This window comes from Lepisosteus platostomus, chromosome 28, assembly GCF_059453375.1.
Source record: "Lepisosteus platostomus isolate fLepPlt1 chromosome 28, fLepPlt1.hap1, whole genome shotgun sequence".
NCBI classification, from domain to species: Eukaryota; Metazoa; Chordata; class Actinopteri; order Semionotiformes; family Lepisosteidae; genus Lepisosteus; species Lepisosteus platostomus.
In genome coordinates, this window is record NC_142638.1 from 3,802,535 (window position 1) to 3,829,401 (window position 26,867).

The following is a 26,867-nucleotide window of genomic DNA, read 5'->3' on the forward strand; positions in this document are numbered from 1 at the left end:
TGCAGTCGTTTCCTAAAGTCAGTACTACGTACACCTGTAAAAGAAAACTTGAAAAAAGCACACTGGAGATTGCATTGCATTAATGAACTTTTATTAAATCATGTAGGCAACAAATATTTTTACATCACATTTTGTGTATTTTTAAAGTGCTTATCCTATGGAACAAAGAAATAGCATAAATGCAGTTTTCCTATGCAGTATCCTCAGTATATCATGCAAACTAAGAGGTCAGATGAAGAAAAAGTCCAGCCCAACCACTCCCTACAAGGGTATGTAAATCATTTGTTTCACTCAGTTTCTTTAAACAACAACAGATACCTTTGTCCTCATAGATTAGTGCTACAGAAATACTTCAATTGCTTCAGTTAATTAACATCAGAGCAAATTCTCTTTAACCCCATGTTGTGTAGAGAGTCAGATTAATATTATTAATGATTATGAAGATTATAACCTTTTAACCGGCACAACTAAAGAAACACCAGCATTTCACTGCTTACGTTTCCTTTCAGCCTGGGTTTTGATTTAACTGAACAGAAAATTATTTTTTTGCTCTTCAATCAATCCCATAAGTGTATCAATTTGCAGCTTATAAACAAACTACTTTAAATATTTTATAGGTAGCACAATTATGTAGTGTCTTCAAAATTCCCAGTTCATTTAGATCTGGAAAACAGTAACAAGGCCTTAAATTATCTAGTCAATTAAGAGGAAAAAAGAGACTCAGGGACATGTGAGAGCTGAACTGTGATATCGCAGGTTTGATTTTAATTGAAAATAAGTATTTTATCTGAAGGCTTTAACTTGTAAACAATTGTTAAATTGGGTACCAGACCAGAAACGCACAAAGTCTGAATTTAGATCTGTGCAGAAGAACAGAAATAGTGCTGTATAAAACAAGCACTGGGGTTTTCACAGGTCCTACAGTGTGGATCCTTCTGTAGTTTAGCTTAATAAGGATCAACTAAACCTTACATCACATGCTGAAAAGCAGACAGACGATGTTTTGGGTGTCAAGCCTTCTTCACACCTGAAATGTTTTCTGCTTTTCAGCCTGGAATTAACTTTCCTTGTTCCGTGGCAGACAACACACTCTGACACAGCTCCCTGCTTGAATCTCCTTAAAACACTTCCCATATTCTCTCATTACTTAGTTTCACATTTCACACTGGGGAGGGGGTGGATTGGAAATTATCCCCTACAAACACAGCCATTTCTTTCCATTTACAAACTGTATTCCTAAAAATAATACCACTAGCCAAATGTTAATAATGCACGATAATGTAGTATCCATTCTGTAACAAGCTACTTCAATAAAATCGATTCCTTAACCTAACTATGCTTATTTAAACTAAAACACTCTAATGCTATAACACTATAATAGTAATCAACTAGAAAAGTAATGTTTAATAATAAGCCAAACTCTCCTATAAGGTTTAATGTTAAAGGTGCTTATCCAAGAATTTGATTCTGTTCTAATAATTTATGCCCCAAAGAAGCAATAAGGAGTTTTCAGGAGAAACTTTTTGCTCAGGAAATGAAACCTAAGAGGAACGAAAAAAATGCAAGCTAAATATTTAAAGAAAAAGAAAAACCTTCAATGCAACAAGATTAAGGAATGATTTAAATTGTTTAAATAGAGAGATTGAGATATTAATTGTCACAGTTTTCTGATGTCCTTAAAAGAAAACTGCCCACTGAGCATATATGTAACACTTAAGCTAACAAAACAGAATTCTAACCACAAAATCAAGCTCGCAGTAAATACATGAACATAAAATTTGAGATTTTTTCTTATGAATCATCCAACACATAGATTAAAAACCCTTAATACAAAGATTTTTTCAGTTCTGTTCATTAGTTAATTACTGAACAAGATATAATCTGCTGAGTGCCTGTCCAGGCATTAATTTAGAGGAGAAATCTGATTAGCAGTTAAACCTCATATTTTAGAAATATGTTTAACTTTCATAACTACACACTCCATTTTTCAAACGAAGTAGGACCTTTTACAAAATATATCTCTACTACATCCAAGTTAAAAGTTCTGTAATCCAAAAGAGTCGAGGAAGAAAGCCTCCTGGGCCCTCCTAAATCCTTGCTTGGATGGGTTTTAATAACGTTTTTCTTTAAAAAGAAAAATATTGGTTATTTACAGTGCACATCACTGAATACTCCTGTGCATGTGGTGCTACATTTTTTCAATTTAATTGGGCTAGGAGTTGACAACACTATAGGAAACACATGGGTAATGAGGCAACATAAAACATTACATGTGACTCATCAATTCCTGGAAGGTACTATTCTTCACACTCAGTCTCACTGAAATGAAACTTTCAAAGAAAGAGACAGGCAGGGAGTCTCCTTCACTGGATTGCAACTCAAGTAGTAGATCTTAATCCCCCTGAAACTGAATAAAGACCTGCAAATACAAGGTCTGGTATTCTGTACAGAGATTCGAAAAAGCATTTGTGACATTCCACATATTTTTCACAATTCAAGCTTTTTGAAAGGGAAAAGAAAGTGTGTTGTTCAGATCATAATTAAAAAAAACTTCCCAATTTCAAAATAAATCAAGCTCTTTTAAAGCAATGTGATCATTCTCTCAGACATTGCCATCACGAACATGTTCTGGGACAAGTAAAGAAAGCTCATGCCTAACAAACACACTCCGGGAAAAAATGAAAAAGCTCAGAGGAGATCTATATCACAGAGGGTTAAATAATCTGGACATTAATTAGCACACCATTAGCAATGCATCATTTACCAAAAGATATAATCTGCTGCCCCTCTCATGTATCACACAGACAAAATATGGGAATGTTATTCGAAAAGCACGAAAAATATTTTACAATATCTACTACAAGCAGTTGTTTTGGCCCATCTAAAGTGAGAAACGTCACGAATTTCAGGACGAACATTAGTGTGAAGGTCAGAGTGCTGTGTGATCCCTATTGTGCTGTTTGCTTAAACCTGTGCAGAAAGCTAGTTACCAGTTTCAACTGCCATACAAATAATCATGCATACTTTTGAAACAAAGTATCACTACACCCAATATTTAAGAACTGTACATAAAACATGTCTGCTTAGTGCTGGCTTTTGTTAGTCACATTGTCAGACAGAAACTACAGACTTCTCATAACCTGTAAAGTTCAGCCGGAGGTTTAGTATACTCTTAAAACGCCCAGCAAGGATTTACTCTCCAATGTTAAATAGTAGGCTAAGAAAGTATATCTCCTGACTCTTGGTTTTAATGAGAAAGAACAAGAATAAAACGCATTTAAGCAGGATTACATTCGCAGGAATGAAGAAGACTGTGGTCTCATTTTCTTATCAAGCAGTCATAATTCTAGCAAGCAAAGCTGTTTCCATGACTGCAACACTGATGTTTTAGAAGACGTCGGGACTGGCGGATTCACTGTTAAACTAAAGGTAAAAAACAGACCTGCCCATTGCTGAAGCATGTTATGATCTTATCTTCCCTGCCACGTTTATGCTAGGCTCTGTGTTGCATGAGAAATGGTGTCCTAGCTGAACCAGCTACTAAGGGGCATCTGCTTTAACTATGCAGCTTGGCATGTTAAGAAAAAAAAAATCTTTGCTGTGGCAGCAGTCTGTGGTACTCTTATGATCTCCCATTCTGGTCTTCAAAACCTAAAGTTCAAAGAGAAGGAAGCCCCACCATACAGCACGGGACAAAAATCTGCCATTCGCTTCGCAGGCAGGCAGTTACAGTATTTGTGGCTGGGACCTGTACTATGGTCAAACAAAGCGTGCCATCTCCCCAAGGCCCTCTGGGTGCCGTCAGTAGCGGGTGGAGTACCAGTCGTTGTCGGTCATCTGCACCAGCTCGTTCACCACGTCCAGCAGGTTGTAGTTGTGCTTCTTCAGCAGCCGCTGGTTCAGCTGCCTGTCCCCGAAGCCCATCTCCAGTAGGACCTCCATCATGGCGGCCTGCTGGCTGGCGGAATCCGCAGGAGGCTGTGCCAACACAACCCAAGAAAGCGCATTTGAAATTCGGGTGGCAGTGAAGTCTGCTTGAAACGATCCCACGCACGGCACCTGCTGCAGCTCCTCTCTGAAATGCATCGGGGGGAGCTTGCTCTGCAAGCTGTGGCAGTTTTCCCCATTGGATTCCTGCGCTAGCAGAATCACCCTCATCAAAACGTGCTTTTGACATAAAAAAGGCTATAATTTAAGTGGAGATCATCCGGCAGACTCAGCAGACATATCTATGCATTTTTTGAGAGCTGCCAAACCCGGTGGGTCACCAATCCTGGTCCCACAAAGCTACCAAGATGAATGACTCTTATTCCAGTCCTGCTCTGAATTACTGAACTGAACCAAGCACTGACTTAACCAATGAGGAGAAGCATGATTTCTGTATTGGACACTAGTGGCCTCTATACTGTCAAAAAGCACTAGCCATCAGCAGCACTGATAAAAATGAGCAGCTATGTTGCAATCAGGCTGTGCCATTACCAGTGAGACTGCAGCCCTCAATGGAGGCTCTTCTCAGTGTAACCCTCGGACCCAGAACCCTGTGAGGTGTCGGTGAGTGTGGCGCAGTGACGCAGGCTCACCTGTGCTGGGACTGGCTGTCCCGTGAACAGGGCTTTGTAGGCAGAGGCAGCTACTAACAGGGCTCCCTTTACCAGACCACCTGCTATTCCTCCCTGGGATCTGTGGAGAAAGCAAGTCTCGACTCTCAAAGCTCTCACACCAGTGCACGAGGCAGCTGAAATATTTTAAAAGGCTTAACGTTAACAGACCTACACAAATCTCATTACAGGATGATTTTGCTGCACCTTTGCTTGTAGCAAAGGCCTGTCCTAAGAAAGCTTGCTAAACAAGAATAATAAGATGCTTTAAATTCTATTTTTGCTGCAGTGAATATAAACACGACAAGAAGGCTGCATTATAGAAAAATCTTGCCAGCTGTGCCAAAATGAAATTTTGAAGAAAAATGAAGAAATACTAAATAGTTTCTTATAATGTCACAGCACTGCGGTCACCTGAGTTTATCTCCTTATTTGCAATAAACATATGAAAAGACACTACCTGTCATCTTGGATACAGTCTTGTCTTGAGGTTAAACTTCCAGTGACAACCGCTGGCTGGCTTTGCACAGGACTGGAAACTAGAGGGGGAACATTTTTAAAGTTAGATTGAAGTGTGACCTAACATCTAAGTTGAACAGATGCAATTTCAGAATACAGCAATTTTAAAACCTGTGCAGAATGAAACCTAGTTGCTTCTTAAGGACATAAGGAAGGCATGAGCAGGTTTTTGTAGCAGCCTTAAAAGTTGCACACATTAGTGATGACTCTACAAAAAAACAATAAAATGCTTATTTGGAATAAAGTATGGGATAATGAGCATCTTAATATGCTTTTGCATGAACCAAACATTATGCAATAAGTACTCAGAGGCATGTGGAAATGACACAGGAACAGGAATTCATTCAACTACAGTCAAGTAAGATCTTACATTTTCCATGCACAGTTGACTGTAGCCCTAATAAATTTGTAAGCCACCAAACTGAATCATGCTTCTGTTAAATCAATATCCTTTTAACTACAACTTTTACTTTACTGAAAGCCTATACTGAAAGTAAATATACACCCCACTTAACGATCAGCAGGACCCAGTACATTTTATTCGTGCTTAAAGTAAACCACACGGTCTTCTGGTGGTTTCCAGCCTTCTATCTTTTGAAAGAGCAATAAAACCACATTTCCTTCCCCACCACACAAGCCTTCAGACTGGTTTATCTGCTTACTTCCACACGCAGATATGAAACACGCACAGATATCTGCTTAGGTATATGGGACATCTTAAACACCAAAAAATAACCTTGCTGCCTGCATCCAATTAATAAGATAACCTGTAGAAATATAATTGGCATGATTTCAGGACTTAAGTCACAATTGTATTCCTTTCTTTATCTGTATTTTTTTCCCTCCAGATCCACCAAAGCATTGACTGAGAATCTTCCTGCCCAGTGAGGACAGAGCACATTCTGTACACTCCCCTGTCAGATTCAGGGAGGCAGAAGTGATTAACAGTGATCGCTTCTTAGGCTATATCTTCGTTGTGCTATAAAACAAGAGTAGCACATGCTGAAGAGTATTACCAAAATTGTTTAATGACATGGAGTTTATTATCCTTTTATCACTGTGCCTCTGCTTTCAGACTAATGCTTTTGTTTATTTAGTGTGATTAGCAAACATTACAAAGTGGCAATTACAATGTGCTGGCTGTATATGACCAAAGCAAGCAAGCAAATCTCTTAAATCTCAGCACATATAACCTGTCCTGTGTAATACTGCATGCTCATTTTTTAAATTATTTTTAAAATTTCCAATCTATTTCAAAATCTATGGTGCGTGCCTGTTCTCACCCTTACTTACTGCTCTGTGGTATGGACTCACGAACAATTTCAGTGATTGTGAAATGCTTGAGCAGGATAAAAGCAATCATCTTATGACTACAGTGCCAATGTACTTCCCTACAAACACTACTCTGGCATGCGAGTCTGACAGGGAGAGGCGCGTGATTAGAACTCAGACCTAACTGCATCTGTTGGCTACCGGAAAGCTTTGCAAAAAACATCACTTAAACTCACTCACACACTCATTTTTAACTGTTCTTATGGTCCAACATTTGCAGCAGGGTGCTTGTAAAAATGCAAGCATGATCAGAACAGAGCACTGAGGAGGTTTGTACACACAAAAATGGGATCACGAAGAATGTGTTCCCATACACACACCAGAGGGCTCCAACAGCCCCAGGATGCACCAGAGGAATTGGAAATCTCAGTGCCCTTTAGCATGGCTACTGTTATCCAGGGGAACATATTAATCATGCTCTCATAGACCTTCTATAGGCACTGTAGGTAAATGGTCAGAAATATGCATACAGTTTCAAACATCAGTCATGAATTCCAGAAACAGGCAGGGCCCAGGGCTTACCTTCAATCATGTCTTCTTGTGGAGGTGGAGAACGCTCACCGGCACGCAGTGCTTCCATCTCACTCCGGTCTTGGTTCCAGGTGTTGCTCTCTTCCCTGGAAATGCAAACAAGTTCATTCCAGCATGAGAGCCACAAGCCACTACAATGATACAAAGCCATTAGACTGTGGTATTTCAGGGGCATTAATGCAAGCAAAGAAATATACAACCTTGTCTTCAAAAGCTAAAATTAAATCTACAAGTACAAGCAAACATCTGAGAAACTGATACTATATCAGCATTTAAAAAGGCAAACCAGCTGTCGTGTGGAATCCTTACGAAGCTGTCTAACAAAGTGACATTCACTAAGCACTTTCACATTCTGTATTTAAAAGGTTGTGATCGTGCTCTAAATGCAACACTTTTGGTCAAATAAAAGACTGTTCAAGTCTGCATTAGTGGTACTCATGTCTCAGAGGGGAGTTAGAGAGCATGTGCTGGTGTTTCTCTCTCTCTCTGAGGGCCTTCTTAAAATAAACCCATTTCAAAACTGCACTGAACTGCACAGTAAAATCCCTGTGGGGGAGCTAAGGCCAATCCCGGCAAGCAGTCCACCACTGGGCACACAGCACACGGGCACACAGACAAGCACACACTCACACCAGGGCCAATTTTCCAAGAAGCTAATTAATCTACCAGTACGTCTTCTACTGTGAGAGGAAACCCGAGCACCCAGAGGAAAGGAAACCCACACAAACAAGTGGAGAATATACAAACTCCACGCAGACAGCACCCCAGGGCCCCAACGCTGCGAGGCAGCAATGCTAGCCATTGCGCCACCCAAGAATAACTGACAAATGTCAAAAATAAAATCAATGCAATTTAGTGCAGAGCATGGAATCCAGATCGCCTGCAGCAAAAGGACTGATCAGGAAGAAAGGTGTCAGCACGGTGCAAAGTCCACGTATGAGCAAGCACACAGGTGTAACTGCAGCGCTCTGCCTCTGCACTCAAACCAATGCAGCTGCAGAGCGATGCAATCCAGGCTGTGCCTGTACCTGGGCTGCAGTGTGGCTGGGGTGGGCACCACCTCAGGGGTGAGCGGCACAGCATCCAGGGTCTGGGAGGCACACAGCATGTCGTTCACGCTGTGTCCCGGGACCGCGGCCGCCCTCTGCCCCTCGGGGGCGCCGAGCTCCGACTGCTCCGGCGCCGAGTCCGTCTCCATGCTGCTGGCCTCAGTGCCGGGCTGGGACAGGGCCGAGCTGTACATGGACTCCCCCAGCGGCCGGCTAGTGTCGAAGCAGTCCGGCAGGATGATGATGTAATCCTCAGAGGAGGCAGAGGAGCCCTGGCTCTGCACCTCGTCCTGATCGTCCTGGGCCATCTCCTCATCCCCCTCTCGCTCCGAGCCGGAGCCAGCGTGGACGCTCTCGATATCCGACTCCTCGCACTCCTCTGGAGGCAGCGGAGAAACACAGTCACCGACTCCTTCAATGACATCTGCGTGGACCATGCTGTGGGTCACTAATATTCCATCAGAGGAGCAGAAAGATTTCAGAAAAACTTCTCTTTAAAGATACATCTCTTACAGAATTAAATACCAGCTATAAACTCTGAAATAATAACTTTTATTAATAAAGGGCCTTTCCAAACCAAGGATGCTGTGCATAGTGATTAAGAATAAAAAAGTACAAAAAAAAAGAAAAGGTGAAAAGAAAAAATGAAACATGAACATACAGGATAGAATGTAGGGCAATCCAACATTTGCCCTAGTAAAAAGGTGAGGTTTGAGTTTAGATTTGAATAGAGGCAAAGACTTTGTCTCTCAAAGAGTCAGATGAAGAGCTTTCAATAGGAAAGGGACAGAAATGTGACAGAAAAGGGAGGGTCACCAAATGTCTGAGATTAAGTCCTGGGTACAGTGAGAAAAGGACCAGCCCCAGATGAAGGGAGCCTACAGGAGGCAGTGCAGACGTGAAGGAATTCTGAGTTAAATGATGGAGACAGATTATTTTAATCCTTAATAGTGGGTAACAAGGTCTTGTATTGAGTTCGTGATTTTTAGGTAATCCAGATAAAGACTTAAGTATAGGAGTGATATGCTTCCAAGGTCTGAAATGAGACAATAATTGCACAGGGAGCTGGGCTTTGCACACCTGGACGTCTGAGGCTTTCTTGTGCAGGCTGGACCTGCTCTCTGGCACACTTCCCTTCAGAGAACGCACTCAACAGCGGTCTCCTCTCACTGGGCTCATCTCCAGGACTTCCGCCAGAAGAGACGATCTCCTGCCCCTGTAAGCAAGCTGCAAGAAAACGAGATGAGCCTGTTGACTGACAGATCGCCTGGAACAGGCTACTGTGACAATGACCCCAAAACACACAATGTAATCATGTAATGCATATGACACCATAAGAAACTGCCAATTGGGTTGTAACTTCTATTCCTAAGCACGTGTGATCAGATGGGTTAGGTGCTGAATTTACTTGTGAGGATAACGACACTTCCAATACCACATTACAAGAACATGTTTAATTGTATTTGATTGATGTAATCTAAAACCTTAAATAATTTGACAAGCAGATACAACTGATATAACAGTAATAGTGCTCTAGATAACAAGATGTTGTTATTTAGTGTTACAAGCATCCATCCATTTTCTAACCCAGCAAGCAACAGGCGCAAGGCAGGATGCACCCTTGACAGGACACCTGTGCATGGTGTGGCAGAGACACACACATGCACACACTCACTCACAACCGGACCAATACTCCCAGACGCCAATTAACCTACCAGTATGTCTCTCAACCATGGAAGGAAACCAGAGCACTTGGAGGAAAGCCATGTGAACATGGGGATAACATACAAACTCCATGCCGATAGCCCCCAGGGTCTGGAATTGAACCCAGGGCCACAGCAGCAATGCCAATCATTGTGCCACTGTAGTACCCTTTAATGTTACATATTGTTCAGAAAAAGATCCCTTGTACTATCCCACCTTCCAAGACAACACATTCCACTGTGATCATGCCTTGGAGCGAATCTACCTGTGGAACTCAATGAGGCAACAATGAGGATGACATGAAGCCTTTTCCCCCTCTCTGTACACAGCTCTTACTCCTCTGACTGTCGGGCTTGTTCCTCCTCGGGGGGGTGTGGTCGGGAGCCTCCTCCAGGGTCAGAGAGCGAATCACCGTCTCGCACACGAACTGCGTCCCACTGATGTCCTCTTCCCCCTCCTCCTGGGCCGGCCCGCTCCCCGCCTCAAGGGGCACTCCTGAAATCACAGGGCACCCAGCACAGTCAGGCACATGAGGTGAGGGCAAAGCTGGCGACACACTGAAAGACTCATTTATAGCACCTTTATTTTTTTTTTACAAAACATGCCCAAGATCTACAGAAATAAGGAGCCTAGATTCCAAAAGGCAACAGAGGCACTGCCTCAGTGGACCTGAGCAGATCAGCCTTCTTTTAGGCTAAACAGATTTTTTGTCTCATGTGGGATGTATACTTTATATAACAGAATGTCAAAACATCCATCCACATCAAAATTCTTATTTTATTTTTTTCCTGAGTGCGAACATCTATGTATCTGAACCACAATGTCCCAGTCCTTGAACTAGAGCCTGTTTTCTCAGTTAAAACTGAGGTCTTAACAGTATTATCTCTTTCTTCCTTATACAGTACAATGGAGAAGGTCTATTAAACCATGACGCAATATTAGTGAACAATATTAGTGAATCTTGTGGGAGAAACACCAAGTTCAGTTTCATGGCTTCACAATAAGGGAACTGGCGAGATGAGTACAGCACACAAAACTAACCCACAACAAAAGAGAGGTTATAGGTGAGACAAGCTCCTATAGCCCATCCAGCTTGCTCAGTGGCAGCTGAGTGATCCAAAGATCTCATCCAGACATCTCTGGAGAGAAGCCTGGGCAGCTTTCAGACAGGAACAACCCACTGTGGGGAAAAATGTGTTTCCTGGCCTTGGTTCTAATCACACTTTCCTTCCCCTCTGGCCCTCTAGTTCGGGTTTCAGTGCTGGCTTTGGAGAAGTCCATTGAGTTGACTTCATCAAGTTCAATTCAATGCCTTTAGCAGAACAAGAACAAGTCAGAACAAGACATACCGCGGTGCCCAAATCAGGGATGTCTCTGGCTGGGTCTAAGCTGGGACTGTTTTGCATTACGGTGATATCTTACTAGAGTGTTGCATAATTTGCATAACAATTAGATTCACCAGGTATTCTTCCTATAGAAAGTTTTGCTTTTTACAAGATTACAAGATTCTTACAAGATTCTGGATTTCCTATTTCATATCAATTTTACATTCATGTTTTTGCTACATGCAGTCATCTACAATTGTTTACTTTAAATGTTACTTGCCAGGTGCTTGCCCAGTCTTCAATTATGTATAACTCTTTTTGGAGTTTTTTTTTAACATCTTGTACAGTTTTGGTTAATTCTGTAACAAACCCAGGACTATTACATGTTTTTGCTTTTTCCTTAGTGCTGCTTCTCTGAACAGCTTCTCTGTCTCACCGGTCATATCACAGTAGCTGCCAGCTAAAACCAGTTTAAGATTGAGGTTTTGCACTATAATCAGGAAATGAGAAGAGAAGAGAAACGCGTATGCAGCTGTGATGAAGCCTGCTGGCTCCACTTTCACACCTGCAAACAGCAATCAAACACATCAAGACACAGTCTCTCCACTGTGACATTAACCAACCCCATCATGGAGTAGGTATGGGGCCTTATTGATATTAATTTTCAAAGCAACAAATACCTCAAATAGATGAAACAAGCCAAAAAGTGGGCATGAAGAAATAAGTTATGTTGCTGACATCACCTTAATTTATTCTCTATTCCAATTGCTCTGCGCCACATGAGAGTGGACGTTTTACAGTCAGAGACAGACAGAGCATGCAGCGAAACCCTGCATGAGAAAAAGAAGTGAAGCAAAGACTTGATTTCCACTTGTAATGCGAACAAAGGGCCCGCACACCAGCCTGGTGCTTCAGTCCCCCTATGGGTGCTCTTTCGGCGAAGGGTGGGAAAGGGCCAGGCAGGGCCCCGCGGCGGAGGAGACCCCGTGGTGCAGCAGACAGGCTTACCAAGCAGCGGCTTCAGCGCGGAGCCCTCCGCCTCCTCCTCGATGAGGCCCAGGCCTGGCTTCTCCAGCAGGGGCCCGTCGCAGGGCAGGGGGGACATGCAGGGAGTCATGTCTGCGGCAGACAAACACAATCTCACGACTCGCCAGCGGCTACGCGCAACGCCTTCCAGCCGGGGGAAGGAAGCACACAACCGAATAAGACTCCGATGCCTTTCACTGACTTTCCCTCATCTCGTTGGATGAACTTGCACAAAGCACTGCTCTCTGAATGGCAACTCGGCACTGGCAGTGAATATTTCACTGGCCATCCTCTGCATGGATCTTCCCATAAAACTGGATGTGTGAAGACCAAAGAATACCTCATTATACTGAATTAACATTGAAAATAGCATATTAGTTATCCTGCTCGGTAAACACGTTTACTGTAGATGATACTGTGCTTCCAGAAATGTCCGCAGCTCAGCTGCACTCAGATTCTCTCACTGCCGTAGCCGAGACAATGTGATGTTTTGTGTTCCTTGTATGTTTTTTTCTAGTTTTTCCCTTCTCTTTGGTTTTTTGTGCATGTTCTGTAACGGCTTTGTCTTTATCTCCCCCATGAGGTTGGGGTACAACCAGAATTAAAAAAATCGTCATTTTGTACAACTGTGCCTTTTTATCACAGCTGACAGATTTCTTATCCTTCATTATGACTTGCGTTTATGCAGGCTGCACTCTGTAATATTGGCCATACTGCACTGATCACACACAGGAAGTGCTAACCAGAGGAAAGGCTCTCTTTAATGCTGTGAATTTGGTGGCATATTTAATGTCAGGGCGTAAAAAGGTGCAGAACCATTTCAATGTATGTAACACTATTCTTACTTCAGGATGCCTTATTGTCTCTTTATTTAGGATTAGAGATACTTATATTCAATACAAGACCAAAAGATCTACTGCATGAAATCCATTCAAGCTCTTCAGCAGTCTTACCAACTGGTGTGTTGTGAGGCACTCTCTCCAGCTCCTGGACAATGTTAATATCCAGAAGTTCAAAGGATAGCAGGTCCTAAGAAACAGAATGTATCACACAAACTTTTGTTGGGCAATTCTCTTCAGTGTTCATGATTACCCATTAAAAAACATTTCAGTTTAATTGCTACTATTACTAACACCATCAGATTTCTATTCAAATATACAGTATATGCAGCACTAAATATGCTCAAGTCTAGATCAGGGAGATGCTGCTTCAAAGAACTTTCACATTCCGTACTGCATGAAAATCATCCTTCTTACACTTTAGACCACCTTTAAACTGACTTTACTCCTTATAGACAGGTGTGCAGCTGCTTAGGAATAACCCCGAGTATTTTCTTTTCATGCTGTAAAATGAAGATGCTGGGAAGCCCCCCTGTCACCTGTGCTGTGAGCAGATCCACCGATGGGATGTAATACTCCCTGTCTGGAGAAGGAATTTTGAAGTTCCTAGGTGTGACAGGAGTCTCTTCCTCTTTTTCCGAAGAGTGGGGCTGCGCCACTTCACTGCAAAGTTCTCTCTCCTGCAAAAATAATTTTAGAAAAATGAGCCCACCAGGTTTCCTCAGAAGTGTGCATATCTTAGGAAAACAGCAGTCTCACAAGAGCACTGTTTCACAGCACGGAACAGGAGGGTGATGGGAACAGTACCCAAAGGGCAGCGAAAGTTGGTACAGTGCTACGCACGGGCACATTTCAGAGTTAAGTATCATATGGACGAAGATGTCCAAGAGGAAACTTGCCTCTGGCTTGCTACAAAGTGCTGGGTCTTGTCCTTCAGCACAGTACTCGGCGGTGAGGGGGTCCACCACAATGCTGCACCACACCCTGGGCCCGAACTGCTCCCCCCGGTGGGCCAAGCGCCAGTGCGAGGTGTAGGTGCCCTCCTGGCCTGGAGCCACGAACTCCACACACACCACGCCCACCTGGCCCGGTTGCAGAAACGGCACCACCACCTCCTTCTTCTCCCCTGTGGCCAGATCCAGGTTCCCCCACATGAACTTCAGCTGCAGAAAACAAAGCAGCATTTCGCACACTTACTTAGCTGAACCCCGGTAAGGGCTCCGCGTCACAAACACGCATCCTGATCTGGCATGGTGACCCCAGCAATGAGTCAGGGAGCAACTCGGGGACGACAGCTTTCCTCATGCAAGTACCCATAGGGTACTGGAAAGAGAAAGTAAGGAATACAACATCCTCAGGATTTTTACAGCAGCTACAACTTAACATGAAATGTGAAAATTAGGGGGCACGTAATAAATGATCCAGAAAGAAACAACTGGACTATCCATTAAAGAAACGACAAGCCAGAAGGAGTTATCTCCTCATCAGGTAAAGCCAGGTAAAGCGATCTGCCCGAGCACCTTGGTTTCCACAGTCCAGCTGACAGTGCCAGTGTTCTTCATCCTCCAGTACTTGATGAACTTGGTACCGGGCTGGAGGCGTGTCCCATCAGGCAGGTTCTCATCCAGGAACACAGCTGTCATGGTGGGCACCATGGGGGCACAGGACTGCTTTGGACTCCTATTCAAACAAGACGGGACCATTTCTAGTTTAATGCCGCCTACTTCGATCCAGGTCTTACATATAAAATTAATCACACTAAACTAATGCAAAAGAACGCACAGGAAAGCGGGAAAGTTGTTTGGTTATAGGCACCAGAAGGGACTGCTTCGGATAGAAAAATACTGCATTCCTTGTGAACGGATTGTGCTTCAGAGTACATTTCTGACTAGAGACCTGCATGCCTTCTGCTTGTATTTGCTGGCAGCTGTCAAAGCAGCTGTGTCACATGTCACTCTGCATTTCTTTCCTTGCAAACACAAAGACCCCTTTAAAAGTGGTTTCCAGGCCAGATCCCCATTACCACAGAAGTAAACGGGAGGAAAGGCCTATCAGGTCAGCCCGAGCCCCTGAGCGTCATTTCCGACACACGAGCACACGGATCCTCACTGGGCGCCGCTGGCCACCGTCCCTCTCGGCTGCAGCAGCACGGGGTCCGCGGCCCCCTCGCCGGCGGCGCTCCACTGCGCGCTCCGCCTCTCCATGCGCAGCTGCTTCTTGATCTCGCGCACTTCGGCCTTCAGCTGCCTCTTCTCCGCCTTCAGCCTCTGCTTTTCAGCCTTCCTGAAGCTCTTGTCGATCCGCTTCTGCAACCTGAAACAAACACAGCGTCCAGGTGCATGTAAACAATAACCCAGCGGCAGATTCAGAGGATGAGCAAGTTCACTGCCCAGGGGTTGCTATGAGGCTTTGCTGGCAATCAGCACTAAGTGCACTAAGTGCAAACAGAGCTAAAGGTCACAGATTGGATCACAAACAACTGTTACCACATGAGCTGCAGTCTTACATTTCAGTCCATTTTATTTTAATATTGTTCAATTTTCCCACTTTTTCCCCATGTTCTGCATGCGTAAGATTTTTCATATGTTGATATCTGGTATTTAAAACACCGGCATAAAAAATGCAATGCAATGATCAGTTTTCACTTGGAGCTGTTTTCATGTTCTTAGCCAGCCCATTTTGAAATCCGCTTAGGCCAGACTCTTAGGTTTTGCATACTGACACCGGCCATTAAATCCCAGATTCGTCGCCTTAGTTCAGTTTTGCTTTGGATATTGCTGTGCTTTGTTTCATGTTGAGAAATGTTACTTAAAGCAAAACAAACACTTCAACACTAAGGTCAAACAATAATGGGAAAACTTTCCCAAGTTATCTTATAGATTCTGGTTACATTTAGTTAACCCTCATTAACTTCAAGTCTGGCAATAATTCATTTTTCCAACCCCCTTCTATTCATTTAGATAATAGGACTGCAATTCTTGGCAAACTCATCCACATGAAAGTACTTAAAGATCACCTAAAATTAGCCTTTTTACTACCACCAGCAATCAGCAAGACAAGATTCTCTCTCTTTAAGGAATAAGAATTTGCATAACACTGTGCAATCCTGCAAACATGAAGCAGATTTAAACTTTCCTGTAGTACAGAGTACCAATCTTACCTTCCACTTTCCCCTGTGACCGATGTCCCACAATCAAACAGTGGAGGGACAAGTGTCCTGATTTTTACTAAGGAATGGGTGGGGTCATGCCCATAGCTGCACTGCTCACACAGAGTATAGGATGGGCACACACTGTTAGGAAATAAAACAATCATGCAGGTCAATGAAGAATGTCTAAGTAAGCATCACAAATAAAATGGTACTTTTGGTTTCCAAGCTATCACATGCAAATCAAAAGGGCTGGTTTCCCCATCAGAAAAGAAAGGCAGTGGAGAGACAGGGGAATTCTGTTTAGTTGCTCATGTAGAGCAACTGCTTTTTTTCCCCACTAACGGTAGCTCAAAGCTCAGGTAGCAGCAGTGAGGAAGACCTATGCCAAATGTTTTTCCTCTTGAGACTCGGCAAAAGCAGCCGCAATATTGAAAAAATAGCAATAGGGAATTCTGATCCATGAAAATGCCAGCATGGACTTTAGAGTTATTTTCTGTGCTGGTATGATAGAGATTTTAGTTAATTGTAAGAATGCAATATCCTGTGGTTTCTGACAACAAACTACTCAACTCTCTTCTTTATTAAAACATTTGGGGTTGTTTTGACTAAACCTGCTTAATTTAGGATATTGGCTTATATATTTTTTGGAATAGTTGCAACAGTATTCAATAACAGAAACACTCAAATTAATGTATCAAAAAGTATAAAGTAGCTTATCAACTGCTTGGCCAACTACAGTACAAATCTGATAACACTTAACAGCACAAATAGAATTTGAACATGAAAACACATTGTTTTAATCAGCACATTGAAGCCCTGCTGTTTATCTAGACATGTCATTTTAAATAATAAGTACACATTAAAATGGGTAAAACAGTGCACAACTGAACGGCGTCACATTTAACCCTGTGATTTGCATAACATCACATTAACATTATATATAACTTCTGTTTATAATGGATTAATGCATCTTAAGCAGTTGAAAACGCACCTTTACAACAATGGCCTGTGGGTGGAATACTGCCACATGACAAATTTCTACAAAACTGTGCTGCAAGCCACCAGGTGGCCTCTGGGCCACAGAAGCAAGCAAGAGGTCTGCAAGAGAGAGAGCCCTGACCTGCAAAGGTAGCTGCCCCGCTGTGTCGGGGCCTGGCAGCTCTGGCAGGCAGGGAGCTTGGGTCTGTCTGCAGCTGTGGAGCTGACTTCTTGGACCTGGGCAGCCACACTGCCTGGCTCCTCGGACGATGGCTGCGATACCTTCTGAATGCAGAACCTCTCGGAGAAATCCTGGCAGATCCGCTCCACGGCTTCCTTTACCAGCTGATCCTTGAACTACAGACAAGGCAGGAATTCAGTGGGGCATTTACAGTGCCTTGCAGAAGGATTCACTCCCTGCCAATGATGTCCCATTTTGTTGAATTACAAAGGATTTTTCCAGTTTTCAGCAGGTAGATGTTTTATTATTTGCACACTGGCCCAGTGGTTAAAACCGCTGCTTTGCGATTCCTTGAGTCACATCTGGGTCTGGGTGTTGGGATGAATCTATGCCAATCCAGAGCAAGGCTTCTCAACCGAGAAACTATCTGAGTATGCCTAATCTGATGTGACCAACAATGCAGCTAAAGACTAGGGAGTACAATCCTGGATCAATCCTGCTGATGACAAATGTCAATCAGAACAATTAATTTACATGCGTCTTTTCTGTTCACTAACGTATGATGGCACCTGTTGCACATATTGTCATAAAAACTGATTATAATATAAATTTCAGTTGAGGCCCCATCTGCATATTCGATAATGCAAAAATTACCTTATAATCAATTACATGAAATAGTGCAAAGGCAGCCTTAGCCAATACAATACAACCTACATGGATTATAAGCCGTATAAACATGCATGGATTGCTCATACATACCTTTTCCATGTAAGATGTAAACCATGCTGGAGGAGCCTGATCATTCTCTCGGTTCACTTTGACTTCCTTTATCACCAACTGCAGACAAAGAAAGAAGTATTCACTTCCTACTGTAAGAAAAACACCCATCCATCCATTTTCTAACTGCTTCATCCACTTTAGGGTCGCAGGGGAGAAAGAGTCTGTCCCAGCAAGCAAAGGCAGGATACACCCTGGACAGGATGCCAGTCCACTGGAGGGCACACACAGACACAAACAAAGACAGGCACACACTCAACCAAGGCCAATTTTCCCAGAAGCCAATGAACCCACCAGCATGTCTTTGGATTGTGGGAGGAAAGCTACACAAACACAGGGGAAACTTACAGACAGCACCGCAGGTCTTTAACTGAATCCAGGGCCCCGGCACTGTGAGTCAGCAATGTTAATCATTGTGCCACCCAAAAATATACACGCTGAAGATTAATTACTTGATGTGAACACCTCTTATTTCTGTTGCAATAATACTAAAAGGTTTGACATTGTACTTTGGAGTATGATTATAATGCAAAGGTAACCCAGCTCTCAGAAGCTTAAAGCAACTTCCAATCAAGTCCACCTCTGTTGCAATGGATTACAACAAACACTTGTGAAAAATCTGCTCTGCCTTTTTATCTTTGTCTCCATTCCTTCACTTGCTTATTTTCACTTTGATTTTATCTAACCCCACTGCACAGCAGTGCCTCATACTCTGCCATGCCAATGGATAGTGCACAGGCAGGTCTGCCAGTGGAATAAAGCCACAAGCCCTTTCTCGGTTACCGTTTCCTTGACTGGACTGGCTGCTGGCACATTCTGGCTGACAGGCTTGGCCGGAGCGGAGCAGTGCATCATGGGCTTGACGCCTGTCGTGATCACGTCGTGGTCTCTCTTCCCACCTCCCCTCTCTCGCTCCCCCGTTCCAGAGGACCCCTTCACTTCATACACGTTCACGCGCAGCCGGTTCCCCTGCTTCTTCGCACTCTGTGGATGCAAGAGTGCAGAGTGCTTAATAAAAATGTATTTTTTCATTTTTTTTCCAGCATATGAAGACTTAACGTGTTAAATTCAAGTTGGGTATAAAAAAATGCTCACAAACAATTATACTGAATTTCATATATTATATTGAACCATCACAACTCTAAGAAATAATGAACACTCAAGAACTAAAAACAGTTACTAGATCTTGAGATAAGAGTCTTTTGAATAATCGTCCAATGTTTTCTTTCTTTGGTAACAAAATCACTTCCATGCTTCTTCCTCTGCAAAGAACATAATCAATCTTAAAAGTTCACAGAACAGATGGTGATTCAGGCTTTTTATTCCAGCTACTGCGTAATTTGTTTTGCACGCACACTGACTGCTTTGCAGACGAAGCATTTTTAAAGCCAGAGCTCACATTTCCCCAGTGGAAAAAAAGCACTTTTTATTTTTATAGCATGTGCAGCAAGGTCACACCAGCCTCAACCAGGAAATCAGCCACAGATCAACAAAGTTTACAGGCAATTAAATCTAAACAGGGTGCAGTGCCTTTTTGTTACTGGTTCATTTATTTGAATGCATTGCCTTGAAATGTCATCTGGAAAAATATTTTAGCTATTCATTCCTTTGTCAATTCAATAATTACACCAGTTTCTACTCTGTAACTGATGAAAGACTTTGCCAGGGTAAAAATGTGTAACTCTCACAGTACTTCCATTTAGACGAGCACAGTCATTTAATGGGTCACAGTAACAAAGACCCAAACTAACAGAGGCAACTTGAAAGGCCAGATTCCCACCATAGGAAGAGCTGAATGTGTCACAGTAACAACAACTGATTGCCAGCCTCTAAACCGCAAGAAGGATTGTATGCGCCATAGGTTGTGTGAGCAGCGATATACTGTGGGCTAGCATAGCTGTCTGCCAAGTAATTGATCCCAGCTTCAATCCCAGCCTGTGCATTACTTAAAAACCAAATGAGTTAGACAGGTGTGACAGCCCAGCCTCTCGTCAGGTAGTGGCTTGAGGCCTGAACACATGGATAAACCACAATGACAAGGAAAAAAAACAGTTTAAATAAGGATTGATTTCCATTAAGGTCCGCAGTACACACAAAAGAAACCCACCACCTACCTACCTTTATATGAGAGGTTGACACTAATTAACACCCATATGAGAATGTGCCACTCACCCCAATTAACTAACTAATTCACCCAAAGAGAACCTGTATACAGGTGACTGCGGCCTCAATGGCTTCTAGTGGCAGGTCAGCTGAGACTGTCAAACCTGCTACTGGGCTCTGCCACAGTGGGTAAAGGTCACAAACAAAAAGTCGCCATTCTTATGTTCATAAGTCCTTGAAATACAAACATAATCATAGACTATAAACAATATAAACCAATTTGTAGCACATCAACCCGGCCTACAGTTATCTTGGAACAAACCAGGTAGAAGAGGTGTCACTGTAATTTAGAGCTCAGGTTCCTGAGATTAAACAGTAATGAACAATCCTCACAAGCATCAGCACAGAGCTCAGTTCAGCAGCTGCATTTTCAATGATCTCCAACAGCTCTCCGAGGCCCCCTGTCAATCCAGCTCTCAGACGGCCAAAAATACACGAGGACACCTCTCCTGGTCTGAACTTCTCACACTTGTCTGTCAACTTTTTAATTCATAGCTGATCAAGGAGAAAAACTTACAATTTCTTTGTAAACAATAAATCATTTATTTGTTCTTTCTATTCGGTGCATGGCTGTGGCTTTCTCAAAGCCCAACACTATAGGAGAGCTTTCCTAGGTTTCCAAATTGAGATTATATTTGTTGAGAAACATTAGTGCCACCTATTGGTCTAGGGTTACAATGATAAGAAAAGGTACCTTTAAAGCTTCTTCATACTCCTCTGTAAAAAAGACAAAAAAACATTTTAGTGACTAAGACAGTAGCCTACCGCTTTGTTTTATAGGAAATCTAAATCAAACTTTTGTCTTTTAAAAGAAGTCGATGCTGTTAAACTCAAGACGCTGTTATAACAGGAAATGATAGCCTAGGTAAAAAGAGCTACATGAAAAATCAATACATTTACATTACAGTGTATAACAAGCACACACTGAATTAACACAAAATGTAGACCGACATATGTGACACCACTGGTACAAAAACAGAAGAAGAGTAATCACAGGATTCTCCTCTGAGGAATAATAAGGAAGTTATTATGTGATCTTAAAAAGATATAATAATTAATAAAAAAAGTTTAAGAAATAAAAATATTATTCAGTTGAAAGGTAATTTGTGAATAACAAGCTACCAAACATGATAGTTTGTTCTTCCAAAAGAACAGCACCATTATTAGGTCAGATGACTTACCCTGACTGTTAATTGAAACCTGAAATGCCAGGAGAGCAGAAGAAAGGAAGAAAGATGGTTAAAACTTACTTTTATTAAGCTGCTTGTCTTTACACACAAATATTTTCACTTCATGCATTTCACACACACCAAACACATAGAACAACTCTGCCTATTTTAAATTAACTTAATTATGGAAATTGTAATAAATCATTCACAGTATTTAAAACTATTTCAAAGTTATCTAAAATATTCATAGCCTCTAATTTTGCAAAAAATAAATAAGCAAATTATGTGTCACGTGCTTTTGAACTGAAATGAATACAGAAATGTGCTATATTCTAAGCATAATGGACTAAGAAACAGGTTTTATGCTCAATCTTGTCTATGCTGTTAAAGGTTTTCAAACACTGTGCATCACTGGGAATGTATGCATTTTAGTTAAAAAAAATATAAAAACTTGTCTTACCTCTTCATTGTCCTCATCTAAGTATTTTATTTGCACATCGCTTAACCGAAAAGAATGTTTCACCTGCAATAAAGAATCAACATTTTATTTCCTTTAGACAGCTGCCTGACAGCTGAAACAAAGCCAAGTTACAACCCTCTCTGCACTGCATTTTACTTGGTATGCATCTTGAAAATGTCAATCCAGTCAACACGATTAAGAAACCACAAGGACGCAAGTTACAATAATAAATAACTGCTTGTACTTGTGAAGTTGGTCACACATACAATGAAAGAGGAATCACTTCATCCAGTGGTGAAGTGCACCATCCACCTGAGTGTCACGTGGATCTCATGAACAAGTGACAAATTCTTCATCATATCAATTAAGGGGCAAAAGGAGAGACACCAAATCGCACAAGCCCAAAGTGGAGTTTACTTAGGAGACCGGGTTAAAACCTCTAATAGTTCCATAGGGTCTTTAAAGACCAAGTAGTCAGGATATTGGTTTAATATCTCAGCTAAAGGGCAATTTGTAGCACTAGTGTGGAAATACCACATACAGGAGCAGCCTGGTTCACTTTAGAGGTCTCCTATAGCCTTGACACGGCCCCAGCCTTGCTTAACATATAAATCTTATAATGCTGCTGACACGTGGAGAAAAATAAGTTAATTTATAACCGCAAATTGGAGACACGCCTTTACACGATAAGTTGTGGGTGTCTGCTTCAGAACAAACAACTTGGCAATGGCGGTGAAGCTAAATGATCAACCTGAGATCATTTAAGACGCACCTGGGCAAGATGCTCAATTCAATTCAGCAGCTAACGATCAAATGAGAGAGTCAAACCCAATGGCATCCTCTAGTCTTACTTTTATTGCTGTCAGGTTTCTTTTTTGTTAAGGAGGCATGCATTTGAGTTTACAGGATTGCAAAGCTGCTGCATAAAGCATGTGTGGCACAGACCTTAGTCCAGCTGAGAGAATGAGCACACAAAAAATACAGCCCTTTCTGAACAAATAAGCCTTAATGCCTTAGATGTCTTTAAAAGTTAAAAAAAACATCCCACCATAGTTCCGTTTTAGGCATTCTATTGTTTAAACATGAAAGCCACAACTTAGGGCTTCTCAAACCTGGCTAAGAAGAGGAACGTTTTCATGAGAAGGTGGTGATAAGCCAAAGTATCATGTAATTAGGTGGGGCAAAACATGAGCTCTAATCTGCTGTGTTGAAACTATTGGGGTTTTTTCCTCTTCCTCTAGAGAACCACATTGAATTGCATGTCATGGGGCTCAGGAAAGCCGTTTCAATTAATTAAAAAGAACATTTTATGCTTCACTAAGCCTTCCGTTCTAATTTTCAGACCCAAGATAAGAGAGCAACTATACTAATGCCCTTATCATGTGGGGAAGGCATGCACAGAAAGCTGTCACTGGCGTTTTACCCACACCACAAGAGAATTTGGCAAATTTAATTACAGAAAATTCCTCTGCCACTGTTTTACATAAGCACTTGGAAAAGACTCGTCATGAATGCTTAACGGGGTAGCTGCTAGGCAAGTTTATTAACAATCGCCCTGCTTCTCTAAAACAAGCTGTTGTTAATATTGTTACTGCTGTAACCCATGCAGTTGATTCTATCAGTCCATTTTTTTTACCACTTCATCCAATTTAGGGTCGCAGGGGAGCTGGAGCCTCTCCCAGCAAGCAACAAGCACGAGGCAGGGTGCACCCTGGGCAGGAGACCACTTTGTCACAGGGCAGACAGACAGACTCTCTAACTAAGGATAGTTAATCTACCAGCATGTCTTTGGACTGTGGGCGATAACTGTTGCACCCCGAGGAAACCCACCTGAACATGGGGAGAACGTGCACTTACTCTATTCAGTAAATTAACATATAGGCCATAGTTATATTTGAATGTCCCTGGCAATTTAATGTTATTTTTAATTTAAGAACGGCGTTTATGTTAAAAATATAGCAGATAAGGGAACGAAACAAACGAGAACAGTAGTTGCGCGTTTCAGTTTGAACTTGTATTATAGCCGCTTTTATTCCCATTGATGAGATAAGATTCCTACGGAGATCCGACAGACTAATAAGCGAACACGTTGCTATTTTAATTTTATGTATTGAGATACATTTATACTATTGCAGACAGAACACATCTGAAATTTACACCCAATTTAAAGATGTATTTACTTTCAGCTATGTCCACTTCCCGGGACATCTGAAAAGTCACAATCGCATACTAACGGCTCTATACATTTGCTGTAATACAGCATTAAACTTCATTATAAATAAATTACACTTTTATTAATAAACACGTTTACTAATTAACTTCATTATGGATAATTGCGGTGTATCTGAAAGACAATTATAGTTAAATATTAGGATAATGTTAAATTAACAATAAGCCACGGACGCATAAATTAATTACTTAGTGACGATATTTCCACTATATTCGAGAAGGTTCTAATGTGACCCCAAGTTCCGCTTAGTACGCTGTTAATTCGTTTAAAGTTAAGCCATGCGAAGAGGCGATTTCCCTGCTCAGTGAGCTCTAGAGGGCAGCAGCTGTTGCAATTGAGACCAAGTTCAGTCCGGAGCTGCGGGCTCATTTCAGCGGCCAGATTCGTTGCAACTGGTCTCAAGGACTAGTTCATGGAGCTGCGTGCTAACCCGGCCTGTACTCCAGTTGTAACGGCGCTTTCAGGTCGCTGCAACTGATCCGCTGTCTTTCTGTAGCTTTAATGGAAAAGAGCTGTTGTATTTAGTCATCCTATTGTATGTTGACTAACATGCAATATGTACTGTGAACCTATGTAGGGATGTTGTGCTCTGAAAGAGCTGTCCCAAGACAGATACAGTACTCACAATAAAACGCCAAAGAATGCAAAATGGTTTTCAGACAGGTGGCCGGACCATCTAAAACAACATTTACACGGGACGAGTCTTCTTTTTTCTCACTTTCTACTCTGATGGGGGCACCGCGGGTGGATATGTGCATTTCCAAACTGTTCCTCATTACTATGGGCTGTTTGTTTGATCTCTCCGTAAGGGCGAGGAGAACAGATGCGAGTGGTTTCCATCTCAACTGTAAGCATTAAGGACATGCTGCGTCACCGCGGATGACTCACTCGCCTGCAGGAAAATAATACAATGTCTCCGTTTTGTTCCGGTATCGAAAGGTCATGCCTTCGTGACCTTTAACACAGTGTTTCTTCAATGCCCCACAAACCTGTCAGAAACATTTCTCCTCTTTATATGACATAAGTATTCTTTAAAAAAATAAATAAAACGGCGCCGATCTGTAGGAGCACACAAGGCAACCCTCCTACCCAGCGTTCATAACAGATAAGGTTGTTTTCCAAGTAGATTTGAACTAATTGTAACTTATTATTTCGATTGTTAAGGTAAACATATTTGTGGTATTTTCCCAGTTCACGCACAGAACCTCGGGCAGTCATTCACGACTCTTTTATGACTCCTGTGTTGATAGTTTTGCTACCAACACAGTACAGTGTATGTAAAAGACTGAGCCAGGTCTTTATTAATTGGATATAAGGGCTACTCGTTGCGATTACGATTTATGACGTTTCTAATGTCTGACATCACGCACGGCACGGAAATCCTATTATCGCCCGTACGCATACACAGCGCGTCGGAATTTCAAACTGGCCCTGAAACGGAAGCAAAGCAGGATTTTAAACTGAGGAGAAACTTCGAGAAGGGCCGTGTCTGGGGGGGGCCGACGCCGAGGTCCGACCGCCGCGCCGGAGGCTCACCGCCACTTCCACCGCCTCCCAGCGCGTCCTCTCCGAGTCCGACACCAGCAGGCTCTCCGCCCGTCCCTTAAAATGCGCCTTCAAGCTCACGGGGGAGTCCATGGCCGTCTGTCAGATGTGCAAGTCTGCAAAGGTCATCCAACAAAGAAGCAGCGCGATCTACTCGATGGCACGGTCTTCTTCTTTTACAAGCCAGCTTCTCGCCTGCCTCCGGAGCTCGGCCACGAAGCTCTTCTCCCCACAGTTTCTGTTTACATCTGCGGTAAACACGGGCCCCCACGTGACAGGAAGTCGCCCGACGTCATCAAGAGGGTACATGCGCACTCTCAAACCGGGAGAGACGAGTGGATCGCGCTGGGTTTGACAGGTGTTTCTTTATATCATTTTAGGCTCCCGCTTCTGACCATGAAGATGCCAAATTGTGTTTTTCCTATGAATATAAGTTAACGATACCTATTCATTCATCTGCTGTAGCAGATGTTAAGCTACATTGCTTTAAAGGCGTATACTGATTTACAACATATCGCAATACATGTCATATTCTGTAAATCAGTTATATTTGTATTTGCAGATGCTAATTATAGTTTCTTTCAAATGTTTCATGACAATGCAGATTACACAGATACCTGTGATTCTAACCCTGGATGGACATAAGAGAAAGATTAAACGTTTTTCATAATTTGAATTTATTTTGTAATATGTACCCCCTGACGATGTTTTTGTCGTAAAATGTTATATGTACGCTTGTTTGTATTGTATTTGTTGTTATTGTTTATGCATAAATAAAGACAAGAGAATGATAACCAACTGCTGGTAATATGGTGCTCTGCGGATCACGTGATTCTACACAAGGCCCGTACTTTACGGTCTTATAAACCCCAGCAACTTTAGCAAAGACACTTATCTGACAAGACCATGGCGATTTTCTATAAGCTGAGGGTCTGTAGAATAGATATGAGGTATTTTTGAAGAGGCACAAATTTGTGTTTGGTCGGGAGGTGGGTGGGACCGCTCCCTGTCCATCACTGCACGGTCTCAGTCTGGGGATGGGAGGTGCTCTACAGACCCCAGCAGTTTTGACAGAGACACTTGTCTGACAAAAACAAGGTGATTTTCTATCAGCTGAGGGTCTGTGCAATAGATTGCACCCACCTTTGGAGAGGCACAAATTTTCCCCATCCAATTCTGCAATCCTTAAAACGGAATGAAGAAGGGTGATTTGCTATTGACTGACTGTCTTAACATTGTATGTTTCACCACTTTTGATGGTGCACAAAATGTTTTTGTCCCTGGTTATAG

At 42.4% G+C, this 26,867-nt stretch overlaps 1 protein-coding gene across 2 annotated transcripts; it reads right to left on the minus strand.

Moving 5' to 3' along the window:
- Positions 1–74: 74 nt before the first annotated feature.
- Positions 75–25,994, minus strand: LOC148638589 (next to BRCA1 gene 1 protein-like). Of its 2 annotated transcripts, none has more exons than XM_088623024.1 (21): positions 25,569–25,994; positions 21,803–21,865; positions 21,355–21,373; positions 20,868–20,890; positions 18,794–18,994; positions 17,993–18,070; positions 17,195–17,409; positions 16,084–16,215; positions 15,033–15,236; positions 14,444–14,603; positions 13,823–14,086; positions 13,463–13,603; positions 13,038–13,113; positions 12,067–12,177; positions 10,070–10,228; positions 9,110–9,256; positions 8,009–8,477; positions 6,972–7,066; positions 5,059–5,137; positions 4,581–4,680; positions 75–3,978 (listed from the first exon to the last, which is right to left on the minus strand). In XM_088623024.1, the coding sequence occupies exons 1-21, from the start codon at positions 25,668–25,670 to the stop codon at positions 3,802–3,804; spliced, it is 3,015 nt and encodes a 1,004-aa protein (XP_088479150.1). In that variant the 5' UTR covers positions 25,671–25,994; the 3' UTR covers positions 75–3,801. The 2 variants fall into 2 exon arrangements, with proteins under 2 accessions (XP_088479150.1, XP_088479152.1); XM_088623026.1 differs by having other exon boundaries at positions 8,009–8,408; positions 25,569–25,988.
- Between the last annotated feature and the right edge of the window lie 873 nt (positions 25,995–26,867).

Coding starts and splice junctions, on each gene's coding strand:
- LOC148638589 (XM_088623024.1), bottom strand. CDS start 25,670: ATGGACTCCCCCGTGAGCTTGAAGGCGCATTTTAAGGGACGGGCGGAG. Junction 14,604..15,032: donor ACGGTGGCCAGCGGCGCCCA/GTGAGGATCCGT, acceptor TTGTTTGAATAG/GAGTCCAAAGCAGTCCTGTG. Junction 9,257..10,069: donor CAAGCCCGACAGTCAGAGGA/GTAAGAGCTGTG, acceptor GTTTTCTTGCAG/CTTGCTTACAGGGGCAGGAG.